General features: G+C 36.3%; 1 protein-coding gene across 3 annotated transcripts in view; it reads left to right on the top strand.

Moving 5' to 3' along the window:
- The window catches only part of LOC150078520 (tRNA pseudouridine(38/39) synthase), a 331,034-nt gene that overhangs the window by 158,060 nt on the left and 152,540 nt on the right, over window positions 1–20,434 (top strand). For all 3 annotated transcript variants that reach the window (XM_090384243.1, XM_090384244.1, XM_090384242.1), the window contains exon 5: window positions 5,243–5,345. In XM_090384243.1, the coding sequence (XP_090240369.1) occupies window positions 5,243–5,345 (103 nt within the window). The remainder of the gene's footprint in view (window positions 1–5,242; window positions 5,346–20,434) is intronic.

Below are 20,434 nucleotides of genomic sequence, written 5' to 3'. Positions count from 1 at the left end.
CTGATGATGTTACCAACAGCAAATTCAAAATGGGAAGCATTCAAAGAACTTATCTTGGAAGCTACTAGGCTTTACATACCAACTAAGAAATATTGTTCAAGGTTTAGGCCAAAATGGATGTCCGATGAACTAATGAGGCATATGGCAGAGAAGAAAAATGCATGGGATACATACAAATTAACACATGACACAGAAGCCTATGATAGATACAAGTTGATATGCAACCAAGTTACAAAGGAGGTTAGGCAGGCGAAGGCAGATTACGAGAAATCCTTGGCAAGGGATGCAAAGAAAAACAGCAAAGAGTTCTTTACTTATGTAAACTCTAGAAGGAAGGGGATGAATCAGATTGGTCCACTTGATATTTATGGGTCAAGTGTTGATGATCCTGCTCAGGTAGCTAACAAACTAAATGAATATTTTGCATCGACATTCACACATGAGGAGTTATTCAGCGAGGGGAATGCCAGAGGTGTATTCAACTCTAGCAGTAAGCTACAGAATCTTGAAATAACTGTGAGTAAAGTGGAGGAGAAACTGTTGAAGATAAACACAAGAAAGGCACCCGGGGTGGATGGGATCTATCCAGTTATATTAAAGGAGACAGCAAAGGAAGTAAGCAAACCCTTAGCCATAATTATGAGAGCTTCCTTGGACTCAGGGGAGGTACCCATAGACTGGAAATGTGCAAATGTGACCCCAATTCACAAAGGAGGATCAAAGGCTGACACAAGTAATTATAGACCTGTGAGCTTAACTTCTGTTCCAGGAAAATTAATGGAGGCACTGGTTAAAGAAGCACTGCAGGATCATTTAGACAAGACTTCAGTTATAGCTCAGACACAGCATGGTTTTGTTAAGGGGAAGTCTTGCCTGACCAACTTGATTGGATACTATGATGCAGTCACAAAAGAACTGGATGCAGGGAATAACTTTGATATTATATACTTGGATCTTAAAAAGGCATTTGATACTGTTCCACATGGAAGACTGCTACACAAATTGGAGCAGTGTGACATTGGAGGCAAATTGCTGCTATGGATAAAGGGGTGGTTGAAGGGGAGAAGACAGAGAGTGGTAATCAATGGACACTGCTCATCGTGGACTGATGTTATTAGTGGAGTCTCTCAGGGCTCAGTGTTGGGTCCATTATTGTTTTCTGTATTTATAAATGATATTGATGATGGTATATCGGGCTTAATGTCCAAGTTTGCAGACGATACAAAGGTTGGCAGGGTTGTCAAGGACACTACTGACACTATGCTACTGCAACAGGATCTGGAAAGGTTGAGCAGATGGGCTGAGAGGTGGCAAATGAAGTTTAACATTGACAAATGTAAAGTACTACACATGGGAAACAGCAACCCCAGAGCAACGTATCAACTCTGTGGTACTACACTGACAGTGGTAGAGAATGAAAGGGACTTGGGGGTGGTTGTGCAGGCAGATATGAAGTTCTCTGAGCAGTGCAGACGGGCTGCAAGAGTAGCTCATGGAGTATTGTCAATGATATACAGGAATTTTTCCAGCAGGGATAAGGAGGTGATTATTCTATTGTATAAGGCGATGGTCAGGCCACACCTAGAGTACTGTATACAGGTCTGGAGGCCTCATTTCAAGAAGGATGTAGAGCTGCTGGAACGAGTACAGAGAAGGGCAACAAGATTAGTGAATGGAACAAAGGGGTGCTCTTACGAAGAAAGGCTTAAGTTTTGCAAATTACAGTGTCTGGAGACTAGGCACCAGCGAGGTGATCTGATAGAGGTGTATAAAGCCTTGAATGGTTTAAGCATGCTCAATGCTGATGGGATTCTTCCTCTAGCTCAGAAAAATCACCTGAGAGGGCATAAATACAAATTGAGGAAAGACAGATGTAGGATAGACGTGCGGAAATTTGCCTTTAGCCAGCGGGTGGTTGGTTGGTGGAACAGACTTCCGTCCCTTGTGGTGGAGGTTGATAGCCTAAATAAGTTTAAGGCTCAGCTGGACAGGTATTTTGAATGAACAGAGGGGTGAAGTGGAAGTGGGTTTTGTTTTTTTGGCTGATGCTGCATAAGCTTGCTTTCTTGCATCAAATGCCTCTACTGATGCTAATGCTAATTTGGAAATCCATCCGTTTTTTTCCATAAAGAATCATATTTGTCCCTGAGAAACTTTCAACTCTGTTGCTGATGAATCCCTAATAGATTTGAAGACACAATTAAAGGTAGATTTTTTTTTCTATATGTATGATGTAGTGAGTCTTTCCTTCATGCCCATAGAGGAAAGAATTATGCAATTGCATAACCACAATAACTTATTCAATTTTCTATGCAATGTGAATAACATTAAAAACCTTTCCAAAGATGAACTTTTAAGAAAATGCTTGGATCTACAAGAACTCAAATGACATCAATGAGAGCGACTTGGATGGATTGGAGATGTTTCAGGGAATAACAGCACTTTCTCATTTAATAAAATCAGATTGGACATCATTAGACGTGTTGTGATTTATTTTACAAAATGATTTTGTTCCCAGTATGGCAGTTGCATTGAGAATTATGTTAACTCTCCCAATGACTGTAGTGTCTTTGTTAAAAAAGTTTCTCTAAATTTAAAATTATAAAAAAATATTTGAGATCAACTGTGTCTCAAGAACGACTAACTGGACTGGCAACTATCTCCACAGAGCACGATGTTTTAAAAAAATATCAAATTTGAAGACATATTTCATGATTTTGCCTCTGTAAAAGCTCAAACAGAAATTCTTGTAAACATTTGTGTGACTTTTACATTAAATTTAATGTACATATATTTTAATTTTTACTAAACTTTTTTTATCATTTGTGATATTTAATCTTATTATTCTGTGCATTAGAAAATGGTGATATTAAGCCTTTTAATTATTACTTACATGAAAATCCAACACAAATGTGAAGAAGGTTTACATCAATGAAAATATTTAAAATAATTAAATGCACAAGGCATAATATATTAAGAGTTTAATATCTATATAATATCGGTGTATAGATACACCATAGACAACTCTTAAGAAACTACAAAGTAGTTGTAGGCATCATTTGCTCTTTCTCATATTGTGCTCTGCCTTCACGACGAGTTGCCATGATATTGCACTACCTCGAATAGGTAACGCTTCACTAATAGAGAAGATTATTGTTACTTATTCTCAGTGAGTACCACCACCCAGACATGTTTCAAGGCTATTGGCCTATCATCAGTGGGTGGGCAGGTACCCTGGAATTGCAGACATGCACTTCATGTATGGTAAAGCCAATGGCAGTGCACTTGAGACTGCATGTTTGTACCAAGAAGCATTTCCCCGCCGAAGGCAGCGAACAGGTGCACATTCATCAGGGTAAATCAACACCTTAGAGAACATGGCGCTTCGCACATGGAGTATGAGCAGGTAGGCCCAGAAGCATAACACCTGATGTCGAGGAAAGGGAGTTAGAAAGAACATCCTGTAACATGTAACATCTGTAAAATCCTGTGGTGTTGTAACCAAAAATTAAAAAAGTATTATGTTATGTTTAATAAAACCACCCTTGGCAAAGGATTCACAGCTTTTTTGCTAAACTAGTGCTCCCATAGTCAGTGGCGGATCTTAACAGAAAATGTGCATTATCTTGAAAACGTTTCATTCAAGGCCCATCAATCCACCCAAAACTAAACCAACCAGCAATAACAGACTGGGAACCGAAGACAATTGTCAAATTTACTTAACATATTTTTGACTAAACTTCTTGATAAGGGACTAGGTTATTTCGGTATGAACCGTGCTCCAAAGAAGTAAAGTGACACACTTAACAATATCTACTCACTTGTATAATAAAATCAATTAAAATTAGCTTTCTGAGACGAGATTATTTTTATTAACCAATGTAAACAGGGCTATTTACACGTGTGTAAAGGTCCACGAGTCTGAAATAGTGTACGGTGTATGTACATTTATAGAGTTAGGGTTTAACTTCATTTTGAGTGTTTCGGCTATTAAGAGCTTTGTATATTCGTATTTTGTATTAATTACTCTTGCCTCATTAAAAAGAAAAACTTGGTTCTCATGGATGGCATGAAAGGAAAGTTCAGACACGCCTGTCCTTTTTGCCCTCATGGATGCCTGGTGTTGTTGAATTTGCATTGAAATATAATTTTGGGTAGAACCAATGTAAAAAGTGTTACATTCCCCACACACAATGTTATAGACTACGTTGGTTTGTTCCATGCTAACGATTGTAGTTGTCTTCCTCACCTTCAATACTGTGTGGAGTTTACTTATAGGCTGTGCAACAATTTTAAATTCTGTGTTTTTAAAAATATTAATAAATTGTTTATACCACTATTGTACATAAGGAACTTTAATAAAGTATTTTTGTGTAGTGTTCTCCTTAAGTGAAACCAATTCTGATTTTTATTTCGCCTGTCATTGAATACTCTCAATTGTACCTAATGTATATCCCATGTTCAAAAATTTTGTAGAGTTCCCTAAGTTCTTTATTAAGAGATTTCTGTGTAGAATTATATCTGTATACATTATAAAATTGGTTGAAAATTACACTTCTTTTATAAGTAAAAGAGTGATAACTTGAATAATGTAAAAATTTTCCTGTGTTTGTTGGTTTGCGGTATATTTTAAAATGTATATTATCGTTAACTCTTATTAACGTAAAGTTAAGAAAATTTATAGATTTCTCTCCCGGTTTCTCTTCCTCTAAAGTGAATTTAAGCCTCATATGAATTTTGTTTAAAGAATCCATGAGATTAATTATAATATCTTTATGCGAAATAACAACCTACCATAAAATGTTAAATTGGGAATATACAGATTTAAGTATAATTGTCAATATAGTTAACGTAAATTTCCATTCCAAGGCCACTCAAGCTAAGTTCCATCAGAAGTCCAAAAATTTGTCTGTAGATGTTCGATTGAAAATCAATGTAATTGACTTGAATGAGAAATCTGATTAAATAAAATATTTCTGTTTTTGGTAATTTGATTTAATTCAACATTATGGAATCACTGTTAATCAAATCCCATAATGTATCGAGCGAATAATTAACATCTACATTAGTATATAATGAGACAACATCTAGGGAAAACAATTTATCATCATTATCTAACTTGTTGTCTTTTAATTTATTAAAAAGTGTCTGAATTTTTTCTACTGAATTTATATGTACTTTTTTTTGTAACATGGAAATTTACTTCTTATGGAAAGAGCTAACATTTCGTCTTCTTAAATAGGTGAGAAATCTGAAATCTGTTACCCTCTTGTTTTGAATAGAGTATTGCCACCAACCATAAGGGTTATAGCATGGGCTCCTGTAGAACCACACTTCAGTGCCAGGTATTTGTATTTTCTTTTCTATATACAATATATAGTAGAATTTCATTAGTATAAAGTTCAGGTGACCTAAATTTTTGTGTTTTGTAATAATGAATGGTCAAGTTTTTAACAATATATACTCACTTGTATAATAAAATCAATTAAAATTAGCTTTCTGAGACGAGATTATTTTTATTAACCAATGTAAACAGTGCTATTTAGACGTGTGTAAAGGTCCACGAGTCTGAAATAGTGTACGGTGTATGTACACCGTACACTATTTCAATAAATACATTGGTATGTATTTATTGATATTAACTTAAGCTTTGGCTGACAATAATAAGAATAATATTTTCTTTTATTTATAAGAGAAGCCACAAAAGAAACAATGTAATTCAAATGAAAATATTTCAATCTTGATTACTTGAGAGTGATTAAAAGAGAGTGGCTTCAGGGGGATAAAAAAAGAAAAAAGAACATTTTGATGGTTGTAGTTATCAAAATGTTCTTTTTTCATATAGTACATTCTGCTGAGATGCTAAAGCTGAAGAACATACTTTCCAATGCCACCAGTTTTATGCAGCAGCTGGTTCAAGACATTTTTATAACCTCAAGAGAGAGCAGTATGGGGGGGTTAATTTTTAAAAATTTATTTTTTGTATTAGGTGGTCCCAGCCAGTTTTCATGGCATCCCCACTACTAATCAATACTGTACAGATAATTACTGACTTACAGCACTAATTCCCACTCCATTACAACATATTGAAGTTCTGCACTTCATATACCCACACCATTATAAGACATTGAAGAACTTCAGTTCATATAAAATTAATTTGGAATCCCTGCCACGAAAAGTAGCTAGTGAGAAATTGCAGTCAGTGCATACAATTTCAATATAATGACCAGTCTGAGAAAAAAATCTTTTTAATAAATGTAATATAATCCAGAAAAGTGAATTCCACACTGTGGAAGTATTCTCCCAAGTAAATTGCAGCCAGACCGTGGAAGTATTCTTATCAGTAAATTGTAGTCAGAAGATGAACACAGATCTGTTGCAAGTGCATCATCTTTATAAGTGTTGAAATATGCTTAGTTAGACATTGATGTTTCCAATGGACTCATCGAGTACACTGACTTAAATGACCAATCAGGGATGAAATGCACAACCTGAAGCACCTATCCTCGTTGAGTATTTAGCCTTGAAAGACCGCTCAGAGAAGCACCTGTCCTTCTCTGAGCGGTCTTTCAAGACATTTCATCACTGAGTGCTCTTTCGAAGAAAGAGCACTCAGTGATGAAATGTGGGCTAACTAGGATGAACTGGGGTTAAAGAAAGATTTGTATACACCCAGAAGTAGTTGTGTAATAGAAAGATGAATTTTACTTTGTTTTGTACCTTGTAATCTCTACAGCTGCCACATAAATTTTGGTTTCAATCTGACAGTTTGCTTTTTTCTTTGCAGTGCTAATGAAGTGTCACAATGGAAAATGTGAAATATAGATCAGTGATTTGGTTCCTCTTTCTGGAGGGGGAAACTTCTAAGATAATCTACAAAGAAATGGTCATTGTTTGTGGAAAAGACTACCCAGGTTACAGATGTTTACCAATGTTGCACATTAGTATAAACAGTTCAAATATGGAAAATCTTCACTGAATGATGAAGAAATCACAGGTGACTCAGCAACTTCTGTAAGTTGCTGAGTAGCCTGTAATCCTGCAAGATTATCTTCAAAGAACTAGTTGCAGAGCTCCAAATTAGCTTAGGGTCTGTGGAGAACATCCTCCATCAACAGTTGCATATGAGTAAAATGTCTGCTAGATGGCTTCTGATCCCTTACCAGAAGAAGGAAAGAGCACATTATGTACATGAAATGTTGTTGATGTGCCAGGAAAAGCAACAGGAGTTTTTTCATGGCTAGTCACCATGGATGAAACTGTGATCCATCATGATGATCCCGAAACTAAAAAAATGTCAGAACAATGGAAGCATGCAAAATCACCATGACCCCAAAAAAGGCAAAGGTGCAGCCAAGTGCTGGCAAGGTGACGCTGTCAGTTTTTTTTTTTGGATCAGCGTGGTGTAATACTAATGGATTACCTTCAAAAGGGCTGTACTGTTGATGGTGAAGTATTATTCTAGCCTCCTCATAAAGCTGCGTGCTGCTATAAAAGAAAGATGGGGAAAGCTGTCAAAAGGCCTGCTCCACGATAATTCGCCTATGCCTCGCATGATGCAGTGGGGCGCCTCCGTAGCCAGGTGTGCAGGAGTGGCAGTGCATAGCACACGCTTCTTGATTAGACTGGGGTTCGAGCCCGTGACCACCAAATACAGAGGATGCGGAAAGGTCAGGGAATGGCCACCGCATGTCCCCGGAGCAATATGGCCTTAGTTGCTAATGCTCCTAAAAACCAAATAACAACAGCATGATGCAGTGAGGGCCCACAAATGTGGGTTTGAAATTATTGCCACATCCTGCTTATTCCCCTGACCTTGCACCCTCTGATTTATTCCTCTTTTCTGCCTTGAATCCTTTTCTTTGTTTGAAAACACTTTGCTGCTGACGATGAGGTGATTTCTGCTGCTAAGTCTTGGTTTGAAAGACAGCCACTAGAAGACTTCTGCAAAACTTGCCTGTGGATGTGTATTAAGAGGTGGCAAAAATGTGCCATTTTGTCTGGTGACAAAATGTTGAAAAAGTGTAATACATGGTGTTTGTTTCAATCTTCTATCACAACTACTTCTGGATGGATACAAATCTTTTCTGAATCATTCCCCCCCCCCCTGCACTCCTTGTAAAGCCTTCCTGCTTTGGATGTTATTCATAATGTTATTTCTTGGGATGGTATGAATGTGATAGCATGGGTAGAAGGGAGACTTTGAAGAAACATTGATTTGATATGATATGTATTTTGTTGGAGAATTTAAGGAATTTGTTAAGGTGGATAATATTCTACTACAGAAATGCTAACTCCAGGAGAGGTGCTGACCACCAAGGAAACTGAAGTTTTTTTGTTGTCAATGGTGAAATCGAAAGCTAAAGTGTCTATAAGACAGATGAATTGATTTTTCCTTTCAGTTAATTATTTTATTAAAGAGTTAAGTGGTTTCATGTTTCTTTTAATATTAATATATTAACGTACTCAAGGTAGCAGAAAATGACAGTCTTGTGGTAATTGTGCAGTGAGATATGAAATTCTTTGATTAGTGCAGATATGCTGCCAGGACAGCTCATGTGGTTTTGTTAATGATATATAGGAATTTTTCTCAGCAGGGATGAGGTGATTATGTTATTGTATAAGAAAATGATTAGGCCACATCTTGAGTGCTGTGTACAGGTCTGGAAGCCTCATTTCATTAAGGATGTGGATCTGCTGGAATGAGTGCAGAGAAGAGCAGCAAGTTTAGTGATGGGAACAAAGTATGCTCTTATCAATAGAGGTTTCACTTGTGCATGTTTCAGCATCTTGAGACTAGGAACCTGTGAGGAGATCTGACTGAGGTCTTGAATGGATTGTGTAAGTATCAATGCTGATGGCATCCTCTCTCTTCATTAGACTGCACACATGAAGGGAGGCATATATTCAAATTGAGGAAAGCTGGTTGCAGGATAGTTGTGTGGACATTTGCCATCAGCCAGTGGTAGTTAACAATTAACTCACGAAATGGAACAAACTTCCATTTAGTGTTATGTGGATAGTTTGAATAAATTCAAGGATGAACTAAACACTTTTAGAGGGGATGGAAAAGTGATATGATTAGTTTTTTTTTTTTTTCTTTTTTCTCCTCTAGCTGTTGTTATATAAGCTTGCTTTCTTGCATCATGTTAATACTTATACTAATCCCCTTTTGCTATGGAATTTATTGATCGTGATATTTGAAGTGCAGTTGTCTTAATCCTGGATGAACAGATCATACCTTTAGTTAACATGAACATCCAAGTTGTCATCTTTTGTGGTATGTGGCAGCCTACATTAGACCTACAGTACTATGGCTCATAAAATTTATGCTAATCCTTTGCTATCCCTCATTTAGTAGCCCCAGAGTAACATGCCAACTGTGTGGTACTACACTCAGGGTAGTGGAGAATGTAAAAGACCTGGGGTAATTGCACAGTCAGATATGAAGTTTTCTGAACAGTGCGGACAGGCTGCAAGAGTGGCTCTTGCAGCCTGTGCAACTTTTGATGTTGGAGCTGAAGCAAGAATTTCCCAGTGTGCTGCTAATAATTTTGGTGTTGTGAATAATTGAATTGAGGTGAGATTATTTTCCTTTCTGGCTGTGCTGAGAAAGAATATCAAATAGCAATAACGCAGCATCAAGTTACTGACGATTGATTTGTTGGTAGTGTTTATTGCTAAAGTTGATAAGTTAATAGGATCGATCTTCTTGCCTACATTATATGAGATTACTTTGGATATTATTATTTTCCCCTACACTGGCATGGAGGGGAAATCGACAAGAAAATGATTACGAACTGGAGTGGATGAGGCTTCTGCTTCCCCCCCCACCCTCTAGAGTTCCCAGGTTGAATTCACATCAAATTAAGAAGTTAGAAGGTAAATATCTCAAGGGAAAAAAAGTAGATCGTATGTATAGCTTAGCTTAATTTTCAGCACTCACCTCATAGTAATCCGCTTAGCTGGTGGAGGGTTTTACCACATACATAGTGGTTATAGGATTCTAATACTTTACAGGGATTATGGGTTTAAATTAAGTTATGGGCTGTAGAAAAATTTTTAAGAAAGGAAAGTGCACTTTCCATGGTTGCCTAATAACTTAATTTAAACCCATAATCCCTGTAAAGTATTAGAATCCTATAACCACTATGTATGTGGTAAAACCCTCCACCAGCTAAGCGGATTACTATGAGGTGAGTGCTGAAAATTAAGCTAAGCTATACATACGATCTAGTTATACATTATAGCACATAAGGACTCCTTAAAATATCAAGAGGGAAAAAAAGTATTAAAGTGGTGAATATAGTGTCAAATTTGCAAGGTTTGCAAGGAACAAGTAATGTTGCTCAGCAAAATACTGTTCAGATAGAGGTAGTTTGGAGAAATTACAAGTGTGACAACTGAACAGGGAGTGCAAATAAGTGATGAATTAGACATTGATATTCAAGGTTTGGCAGAGGTTGGGTTTGATGATTTCACAGACTGAATGTTGATGGTGATTTTGATAGTTTATATGGAGATATTACAAGAAGTACAGGAACTAATGTTCGTAAAAGTGACATCATCTTTGTTTTAAATATTCAAGAACAGAGGTTATGTTATGACGTGTCAACTGTGTGTGAGTTAATCACTAAGTTAAAGAAGCAGGTAGTAAACTACACTACAAGTGAGTCGAATAAAATAACAAAGACGGCATCAAACGTTATATTAGATAAGTGGGTTGACATTGAAGTTATTACAACAACTGTGCTGATTGATAATGAAAGACTAAAAGCAAAATTAGAAGAGATGGAAGTTAGAGATAGAGTTGGTAGGTTTTCCAACCATTTCCTTATGCTCAGGAAAATCAGCAAATTTGCATCGATAAGGTTAAAACATATAGTAGTGTGTTAAGGAAAATATAAGTGAAGGTAATGAAGACAGTAAAATTGGTAATAGAGGTGATGGGGGAGGAAGTAGTAAGCAGAAACAGGTGAACACTTTAATATTAAGAGCAGATGTTAATGCACAGTTTAAGAGTAGTCAGGAGGTCAAAAGAAGTGGAACTAAATGCTTTAAAAGCTGATTTTAAGGAAATTAAAGTGAGAAACCTGCAAACAATACGAAATAAAGGTGTTTTGATAGAAACAGACAATAAAGATGATTTGAACAAAATAATAGTTTCAGAGACTAGTTAGTAAGGGTATTAATTATAATAAGTTAAAAACAACTAATCCTTCCACTGGTGTATTATATAATAACCAATATATTAATAACCCATGGTTATTACGAAGGATGAAATAGTTGAGGACATATCTAAAGAATTTGAAGGACTATGGTTATGATCTCGAAGAGGTAAAAAATGGAGTTGTATTTAGATTTAATAGTGGAAACAAGTTAAATTTTGACTAACTGGGTTATTGGGGGTGGCCCCAGAGTTGTTAAAATGTTTGTTTTTGAGAGAGAGCAATATTTTTGAGATTTTCCTCCTATAAGTTTAGAAAATTCACAGTTGTGATCAAATGTTTTAAGTGTCTGGTATATGGCCACTCTGCCCAGTACTGTAGTCATAAAACAATATCATGTGGTTATTGCGCTGAGGGGAGCCATATTTATGCTGACTGTCAGCACAGACTGCAGTTAACACAATTTGGATGACTTTCATCCAAATTGCGTTAACTGTAGACATAGAGGTCGTGACTATAAACACTCTGTAAAAGATGTAAATTGTCCAGAATATGTTAAAGCCCTTGAATTAGCAAGTACTTGCATAAATTATGGATAATGATAATAATGATTGTATTAAACAGTTTTGGCTGGCAACATAATGGTGATAATAACCAGATATTAAACATAGTCCAGTTGAATGGACAAAGGTCTTGAATGGTAATGAATGAAATTAGAATAAATGCAATGGAAAACTGGTGTGACATACTTTGTTTGCAGGAGCCATATGCATTACAGCATGAGCAGAGTTATAGATTGGTAGGTTTTCCTGTAACTGCTAAATCAGTTTGTTACTAGAGTGAGGCCAAAAGTAGCAATAGTTATTTTTAATAGGAATTTAAACATAACTGTGGTATCAGGGTCATGCAATCAAGATATTGTTTGCATTCATGTTGTTACGCCTGACATTTCATTTTATTTATTGTCATTGTATTTTTCTCCAACAGATAATATTGAATATTTCATTTCATGTATGGAAGGTGCATTGACACAGATAGGTTATGGCAGTGTAGCATTGGCTTTTGTCATAAATGCTAAATCCAATATGTGGTTTAGTGGTATGACTGATAACAGGGGAATGTGTATGGAGGACTTTATAATATCAAATAATTTAGTTGTACTAAATGAATCACAACAACCGTATACTTTTATCAATGTACACAGACAATTTAACATTGATTTGACACTGATTTCACCAGATTTTGTAAAGAGATCGTATCACTGGGTTGTTGATGAGAATGCAATAAACAGTGACCATCGGGCTATATTATTTCATGCAAATGTGGGGGTATAGTAAGACTTATTATATTAAAATCAATGAGCGAGGTTTGCATACAAAAAGATAAATTGGGAAAAATTTAATAATTCCTTGCACTTGGTTTTTGGTAATGATAAGTATCTGGCTCTGAACATTATGAATGCCACAGAATATGCATTTATATTCAAAATGTACTTGTTAAACCTTTGACGTATGCAGCTAGGCGTAGGAAAGCCACAGATAAGCAGGTACCATGGTGGTCTGAACAACTGAAAATTTTAAGGCGAGATGTTTTTTTGGCCAGGAAGCAATTTCAAAGATATAGGTCTCGTGATATAGAAGAGGCTAACTATTATAAGGAAATATATAGGTGTAAAAAGCGAGAATATCATAGGGCTATTTATCAGCATAAGTTAAGATCATGGCAGAATTTGGTAAGAACTGCAGGAAACAGTAACCCTTGGGGACTACTGTATAAATTGACTATTAATAAAAAGATAGAGCAGGATGTATTTTACACATCATGCTCTATTGTAGGTGGTAGGGAAACAGTTAGTTGGGAGACAACTATTAAAGTTGTCATAGACAAACTGTTTCCTAAGGATTGTGTAAGTGATGATACTCTTGAACAGCGTGATATGAGAGCAGATAATAGAGATTATGTCAACGATGAGGATATCTCTCTTTTTACAGCAGAGGAGTTACTTGTAGTCGGTAAACAGATGAATATTGATAAAACTCCGGGGATTGATTTAATTGAGAACAACAGTATCAGTAAGTTATTAGAGATATATCCTCCAATTCTGCTTAATATATATAACAAATGTTTATTGGAAGGCACATTTCCTGTTTTCTGGAAATGTGCCCTTTTGAAATCGTTGCAAAAACCAGGTAAAGAAAAAACAAGCCCCAAGAGCTTTCAACCAATATTGCTGCTACCCAACCTAGGCAAGTTGTTGGAGAGATTGATTTTCCAGCGATTAAGTGACTTTATGAATTTACGCCACATTGAGTTGCCATTTCAGTGTGGTTTTAGAAAATCCAAATCTACTGAAGACGTGATTAATGATTTGGTGCTTTACGTTAAAAATTCAGATAGTAAATGTTCTTACGCTGTTCATTGACTTTGCAGGAGCTTTTGATTCAGTCTGGCACGAGAGTATTCTTTACTCGTTAAGACAGCTCCATTGTCCAGGTAAAATATACTGGGTTGTAATAAGTTATTTAACTTCAAGGCAGATAATTGTAAGGGCACAGCATTTAACTTACAGGAAATTAGGGTCTAGGGGACCAACACAGATCTCTGTGTTGGTCCCCTATTCTGGAATTTGGTTCTGAACCAATGGTGTAAATTGAGACAAACAGTTTTTGCCATAAAATAGCATTTGCAGATGATCTGCTTATCTGGTGCCTGGTAACTCAAGAAGGGATATTGAAGAGAAGGTTGAAATGGTTCTTCAGAGTATAACATCATGGGCTATTGTAAATAAATTAACAGTTTCAGAAGAAGAAACAGTTATGATGTTAGTTAAATGTCACCTTGATATCAATCGACCACCACAAATTTTGTTAAATTGTAAGCAAATTAAATTTGTTACCCAAACTAAGTATCAAGGTGTTTTATTAGATGCTAGGTTAACTTTTGTTCCACATTTGCATTATTTGATGAATAAAATTAAACATTTTAGTGCAGCAGTAATATGGATTTCTAGATCAGACTGGGGGTTACGTAGATCAGTTTTAAACCTTATATGACAGTTTTTCTGCCAATAGTGACTTATGTATCATTAGTGTTGGTAACTTGTGTGAATAAGATTGTTTAAAGCCAAGTTAAATTCTGTGCAAAGAAAAATGCTGTTGGCAATTAAGAGGGTTTGCAGAACTGTCAGTAAATGCTCTGCAGGTATTAGTGGGCCACATGCTGTCAGATCTTTTTATAATGTATAGGGTGTCTCAAAAATACACGGCATAACTTCAGGGATAAGTTCCTCATATGTAGACAATAAAAATATTTTATATCAACATAGTTCCGGAAATGCTTGGTTTCCGAGTTTTGAAGGTCTGTCTATGACACTTAACTGTTCACATCACCTTATAGTAATTGTTCAAAATGTCCACCTTCTGCCTGAATACAGGCCTCACATCGATGTCTCAGGGACTCGTGAAGACGATGCCAAATTCCTGGCATGTTTTGTAATGTCTCACAACCTGCTACAATTCGATTGCGGAGAGTTTCCACATCAGCTATCGGAGTTGAATACACCAGTGACTTTAAATGGCCCCACAAGAAGAAATCTAGTGGGTTTAAATCAGTGAAAGTGGAGGCCGAGCAGTTGGTCCACCCCTCTGCTTCAGGAGTTGTAGACTTTAGTTGTCCTCTGTCGGCAGCACGAGGTGTAAAGGTCCCATGTTCACAAAGGCGGCGATGGGGGATACCTTCAAACGTTTTCCTGTCTGGACATCTTCATTCTGGGAACCTTTCGTGGTGCAAACGACAACCCTCCAGAGCATTGCCGTCTGCCAAACCGTACATAAAGTGCATATTCGCTTGCTCCTGATTTGAGCACATGGTCAGAATGGAAAACCACCAAATTCTGTCAGTACCTTGTGATGAAGGAAATCACCTACGGGAGATAAGAGATTCCGGTTAATAACTCGGGAACCAAGCATTTCCGGAACTATGTTGATATAAAATATTTTTATTGTCTACATATGAGGAACTCATTCCTGAAGTTATGCTGTGTATTTTTGAGACTCCCTGTATAGAGCTTTCTGTTACCATATTATGAAGCATAATAATTTCACATGTTTAAACATTGTATGTGACCTTAACATTGATTGTAAGGTTGAAAAGAAAAGAATATATGCTAAGTTAATGGAAATTTGGCAAGCCAGATGGATGGATAGCATTACTGGTGCGGTCACCAGACTTTTTATTCCAAATGTTTGTTTTGCTTGTTTTAAACTGAATAAGTGATTTTTTCCTAGTATGTTGTAGACTTCTTTTTTGTTAGCAGGGCATGGTTCTTTGAATAGTAAATTATATTATTTTTGTTTAAAGTCAAACCCTTACTGTGGGTGTGCTGACCGGGCTAGCCGGTTGAGTAAAGTGCCTGCCTGTCAACCCAAAGGTCATGGGTTCGAATCCTGCTTCAGACTTGAATCAAAGTACTGCAAAAACCTTGGGAGGTGCATTATGGCCACAGAAGCCGATGCGCCAACAACTACCAGGGGGGAAAAAAAAAAAAAAAAAAAATTACTGTGTATGTGGTGTTGAAGAAACTTTGTGCAATGTATTATATGATTGTTTGTTGTATGAGAATTAGAGCTGAATTAAAGAATGTAATTAGTTATTTGAGGTATGGAAATGAAAATAATTATTTATCAGATTATAATCAGTTTGTTGCTTTTCAAAGGTTTGCCATTTCTATATTTCTAAAAAGAAGACAGTTATCAGCCTGAATATTTGTAAACTTAATAACTGTTCACTTTATAGATTATTGTTCCCTCCCCCCCCTCCTATTCTTGTCCTGTTTTTTTTGTTTGTTTGCTGGCACTGTGGAAATTAACCTAGTGCGGGATAAATTGCCAGGTGAGATTTGGATAGGGGGTAGAGGGTTTTTTTTCCTTAACCACCCTGGTCTTCGTTTTATTTATTTATTATTATTATTTATTTTTTTTTTTTTTTTTTGTCGTGTTTGCTGGCTCTATATAAGTAACTAAATGTAGGATTGTGGACCAGGATGGTTTCTTTTTTTCTTTATCTTTTTAGTTTATTTTATCATCCTCTCCCCTTTTCTCTCTCTCTCTCTCTCTTTTTTTTTTTTTTTTTCCTCTGCACAACAGGAGTAGGAAGCTTTGATTCTTGAATGCCTGTGTGGGGTGGAGAGATTTATTATTTTATTTTATTATTAATTTATATATATATATTATTATTATTTTTTAATTTGTTTTTATTTATTTTATTGACATATATATATATATATATATATATATATATCCAATAAGTCAAAATAAAATAAAACATAAGCCAGTAGTATGGCTAAAACTAGAGCGAAAATTAACATAAAAATAACGTAAAATAAACAAACAGGGAGGGGGAAGTAAAGATAATAAGACATAAACAGTAGACGAAAGTCCCTATATAATTTGGATTTTAAATCCAATTAATAAAACCAATATAAAATTTGAAATAATGCCAATTATATTATAATTTAGCAGTACCCTCAAGGTACCAGTTCCGAAAAACGTGAATATCACCAAAAAGGGGTTAAAAGAACTACTAAGAGAAAAACAAAATATCAAAATAATAGACTGACCATTATGCCCCATATCGACAGAGGACCACGAGGCCAATAATGGTCATGGAATCGCTGCATTTCAATTACTATACAAATCGTCAGAAAGGCGAAAAGATCGAAGAACCAAACCACCCATTCCTCCTCTGATTGATCCACCAATGCAGAGGATTTGCGCGGTGGTGGTCCTTATGCAGCGAGAAATAAATTATAGAACAGACAGCACTCCAGAGCAGAGCCACACCACTGACACAATGTAAGCTTAGCCAGATTATATAAAAGAAAAGAATAGATGGCAGCACAGGCGCTGCTTATTTAGCATATCAACCCACTACTACCACTAAGTTTTATTTAAATAATGGCTTAAAAATTAAGATGTAATAACATAAAATAAAAATAAGAAAATAAATAAATAAATATTAAGCTATCATTAGAGGCAGAAAAATGCACATCCTCCACATGAAGCCCAGTTATATCCAATAATTCAAAATAAAATAAAACATAAGCCAGTAGTATGGCAAAAACTGTAGAGCGAAAATTAACATAAAAATAACAAACAAGGAGGGGGGGAAAGTAAAGATAATAAGACATAAACAGTAGCCAAAAGTCCCCTATATAATTTAGCACCTCACTGCAGTTCCTGTGCCGCTATCTTTTCTTTTATATAAGCTGGCTAAGCTTACATTGTGTCAGTGGTGTGGCTCTGCTCTGGAATGCTGTCTGTTCTATAATTTATTTCTCGCTGCATAAGGACCACCGCTGTGTAAATCCTCTGCATTGGTGGATCGATTTGAGGAGGAATGTGTGCTGTGGTTCTTCGATGTTTTCGCCTTTGCGACGATTTGTGTAGCGATTGAAATGCAGCGATTCCATGACCATTATTGGCCTCATGGTCCTCTGTCGATATGGGGCATAATGGTCAGTCTATTATTTTGATATTTTGTTTTTCTCTTAGTAGTTCTTTTAACTCCTTTTTGGTGATATTTCACATTTTTTGGAACTGTTACCTTAGAGGGGAATACTGCTAAATTATAATATAATTGGCATTATTTAAAATTTTATATTGGTTTTATTAATTGGATTTAAAGTGCTAAATTATATATAGGGGACTTTCGGCTACTGTTTGTCTTATTATCTTTACTTTCCCCTCCCTGTTTGTTTATTTTTACGTTATTTTTATGTTAATTTTCGCTCTACAGTTTTTGCCATACTACTGGCTTATGTTTTATTTTATTTTGAATTATTGGATATATCTGGGCTCCATCTGGAGGATGTGCATTTTGCTGCCTCTAATAATAGCTTAATATTTATTTATTTTCTTATTTTATTTTATGTTATTACATTTTAATTTTTAAGCCATTATTTATATATACTGGCTCCCAGGCCTGGGCAACTTGGGGGCGGGATTGCTGGCACCCTCTGGTCTAGCACTTCTGCCAGAGGTACAGGAATTTTGTGCGGTCAGCACAGACAGTATAGTAGACTCCGTCTAATAAAAACAGGCACCATTTAGCAGTTACCCTAGGTGATGACTTCTCCCTGGTGGCTGGGTGTCCTGTGTATAACATAAACTCACACTTACACATTACACAAACCTAACACTAATTTTTTTTCTTTCTTTTTTTTTTTTTCAGGCTTGTTTATGTATAATAAAGTTGAGATATTAGGTGGATTTGGACAAATGTCTAGGGGCCACCAAAGACTATAATAAATAAAAATAAACAATATCAACTGTGTGTTACTACACTCAGGGTAGTGGAGAATGTAAAAGACCTGGGGGAGGTATTTGCACAGTCAGATATGAAGTTTTCTGAGCAGTGTGGACAGGCGGCACGAGTAGCTCTTGGGGTTTTGTCAATGAGATATAGGAATTTTGTTAGTGGGGATGTGGAGGTGATTATCCCCTTGTATAAGGCAATGGTCAGGCCACATCTTCAGTACTGCATACAACTCTGCAGGTCTCATTTTAGGAAAGATGTTGAGCTGCTGGAATGAGTATAGAGAAAGTACAAAGAGATTAGTGAGTGGAATAAAGGGTTGCTGTTATGAAGAAAGGCTTAAGTCTGCAAATTGCAGAGTCTGGAGACGAGGCACCTGCGAGGTGTTCTGACTGAGGTGTATTAGGCCTTGCATGGTTTGAGCAAGCTCAGTGCGGATGAGATTCTTCCTCTTGCTCAGATTCCTTCCCTGAGAAAGCATAAATTCAGTTTGAGGAAAGACGGTCTTAGAATAGATGTGTGGAAATTTGCCTTTAACAAGCAGGTGGTTGATTGCTGGAATAAACTTTGACCTGTCGTTGTGGAAGTTGACAGCTTAAATAAATTCAAGGCTGAACTGGACAAACTTTTGGAATGAATGGATGAGTGAAAAGTGAAGGTTTTTTTTTTTTTTTTTTTGGCTGATGCTAAATAAGCCTGTTTTCTTGCACCATATGCTTCTATTAATGCTAATTTAATTTTAGAGTTGGAAATTCCTAGCAGTGCTTGTGCATCCACACTGATCGAAGATTGAATGTTACAAAAAGCTCTTATTCAGAGTTGTGTCTCACTTAATTGAATTTGCCAATCTCTGATGGCTGACGTAGTATTATTCAGAATAGTCATTTTTTATACTGTGGTTTATGTTTTTATTTTTAATATGCTGCACTTTTATCAGCAATACAGGTAACCTTTGTATAACAAGGTAGTTAGGCTCCTATAAAATCTCATGTAGTGCAAAACCCTGTTATACAGGACTAAGAACCAATACAAAACCAATGTTCCAAAAACTAACAAAAATACATCATTCATTTTTTTTATAACTATCGGAAACTTAATTTTTATTAATAATAGTAATAATTGAACAAATGTAAACAACTAAACATAAAAAAGGCACCTGGGGTGGATGGGATCTATCCAGTTATATTAAAGGAGGCAGCAAAGGAAGTAAGCAAACCCCTAGCCATAATTATGAGAGCTTCTTTGGATTCAGGGGAGGTACCCATAGACTGGAGATGTGAAAATGTAACCCCAATTCACAAAGGAGGATCAAAGGCTGACACAAGTAATATAGACCTGTTAGTTTAACTTCTGTTCCAGGTAAATTAATGGAGGCACTGGTTAAAGAAGCACTGCAGGATCATCTAGACAAGAATTCAGTTATAGCTCAGACGCAGCATGGTTTTGTTAAAGGCAGGTCTTGCCTGACCAATTTGATTGGATACTATGATGTAGTCACAAAAGAACTAGATGCAGGGAATAACTTTGATATTATATATTTGGATCTTAGAAAGGCTTTTGATACTGTTGCACATGGAAGACTGCTGCACAAATTGGAGCAGTGTGGCATTGGAGGCAAATTGCTGCTATGGATAAGGGGATGGTTGAGTGGCAGAAGACAGAGAGTGGTAATCAATGGACACTGCTCAACGTGGACTAATGTTATTAGTGGAGTTCCTCAGGGTTCAGTGTTGGGTCCGTTGTTGTTTTCGGTGTTTATGAATGATATTGATGATGGGATATCAAGTTTAATGTCCAAGTTTGCAGATGATACAAAGGTTGGCAGGGTTGTTAAGGACACCACTGACGCTATGCTGCTGCAACAGGATCTGGAAAGGTTGAACAGATGGGCTGAGAGGTGGCAAATGAAGTTTAACATTGAGAAATGTAAAGTACTACATATGGGAAACAGT

The sequence above is a fragment of the Mastigoproctus giganteus genome, chromosome 11, assembly GCF_048544385.1.
Source record: "Mastigoproctus giganteus isolate SK-2022 chromosome 11, ASM4854438v1, whole genome shotgun sequence".
Lineage (NCBI taxonomy): Eukaryota > Metazoa > Arthropoda > Arachnida > Uropygi > Thelyphonidae > Mastigoproctus > Mastigoproctus giganteus.
Note: the sequence above shows the minus strand (reverse complement) of the source record. Positions and strands in the feature narration are given on the sequence as shown.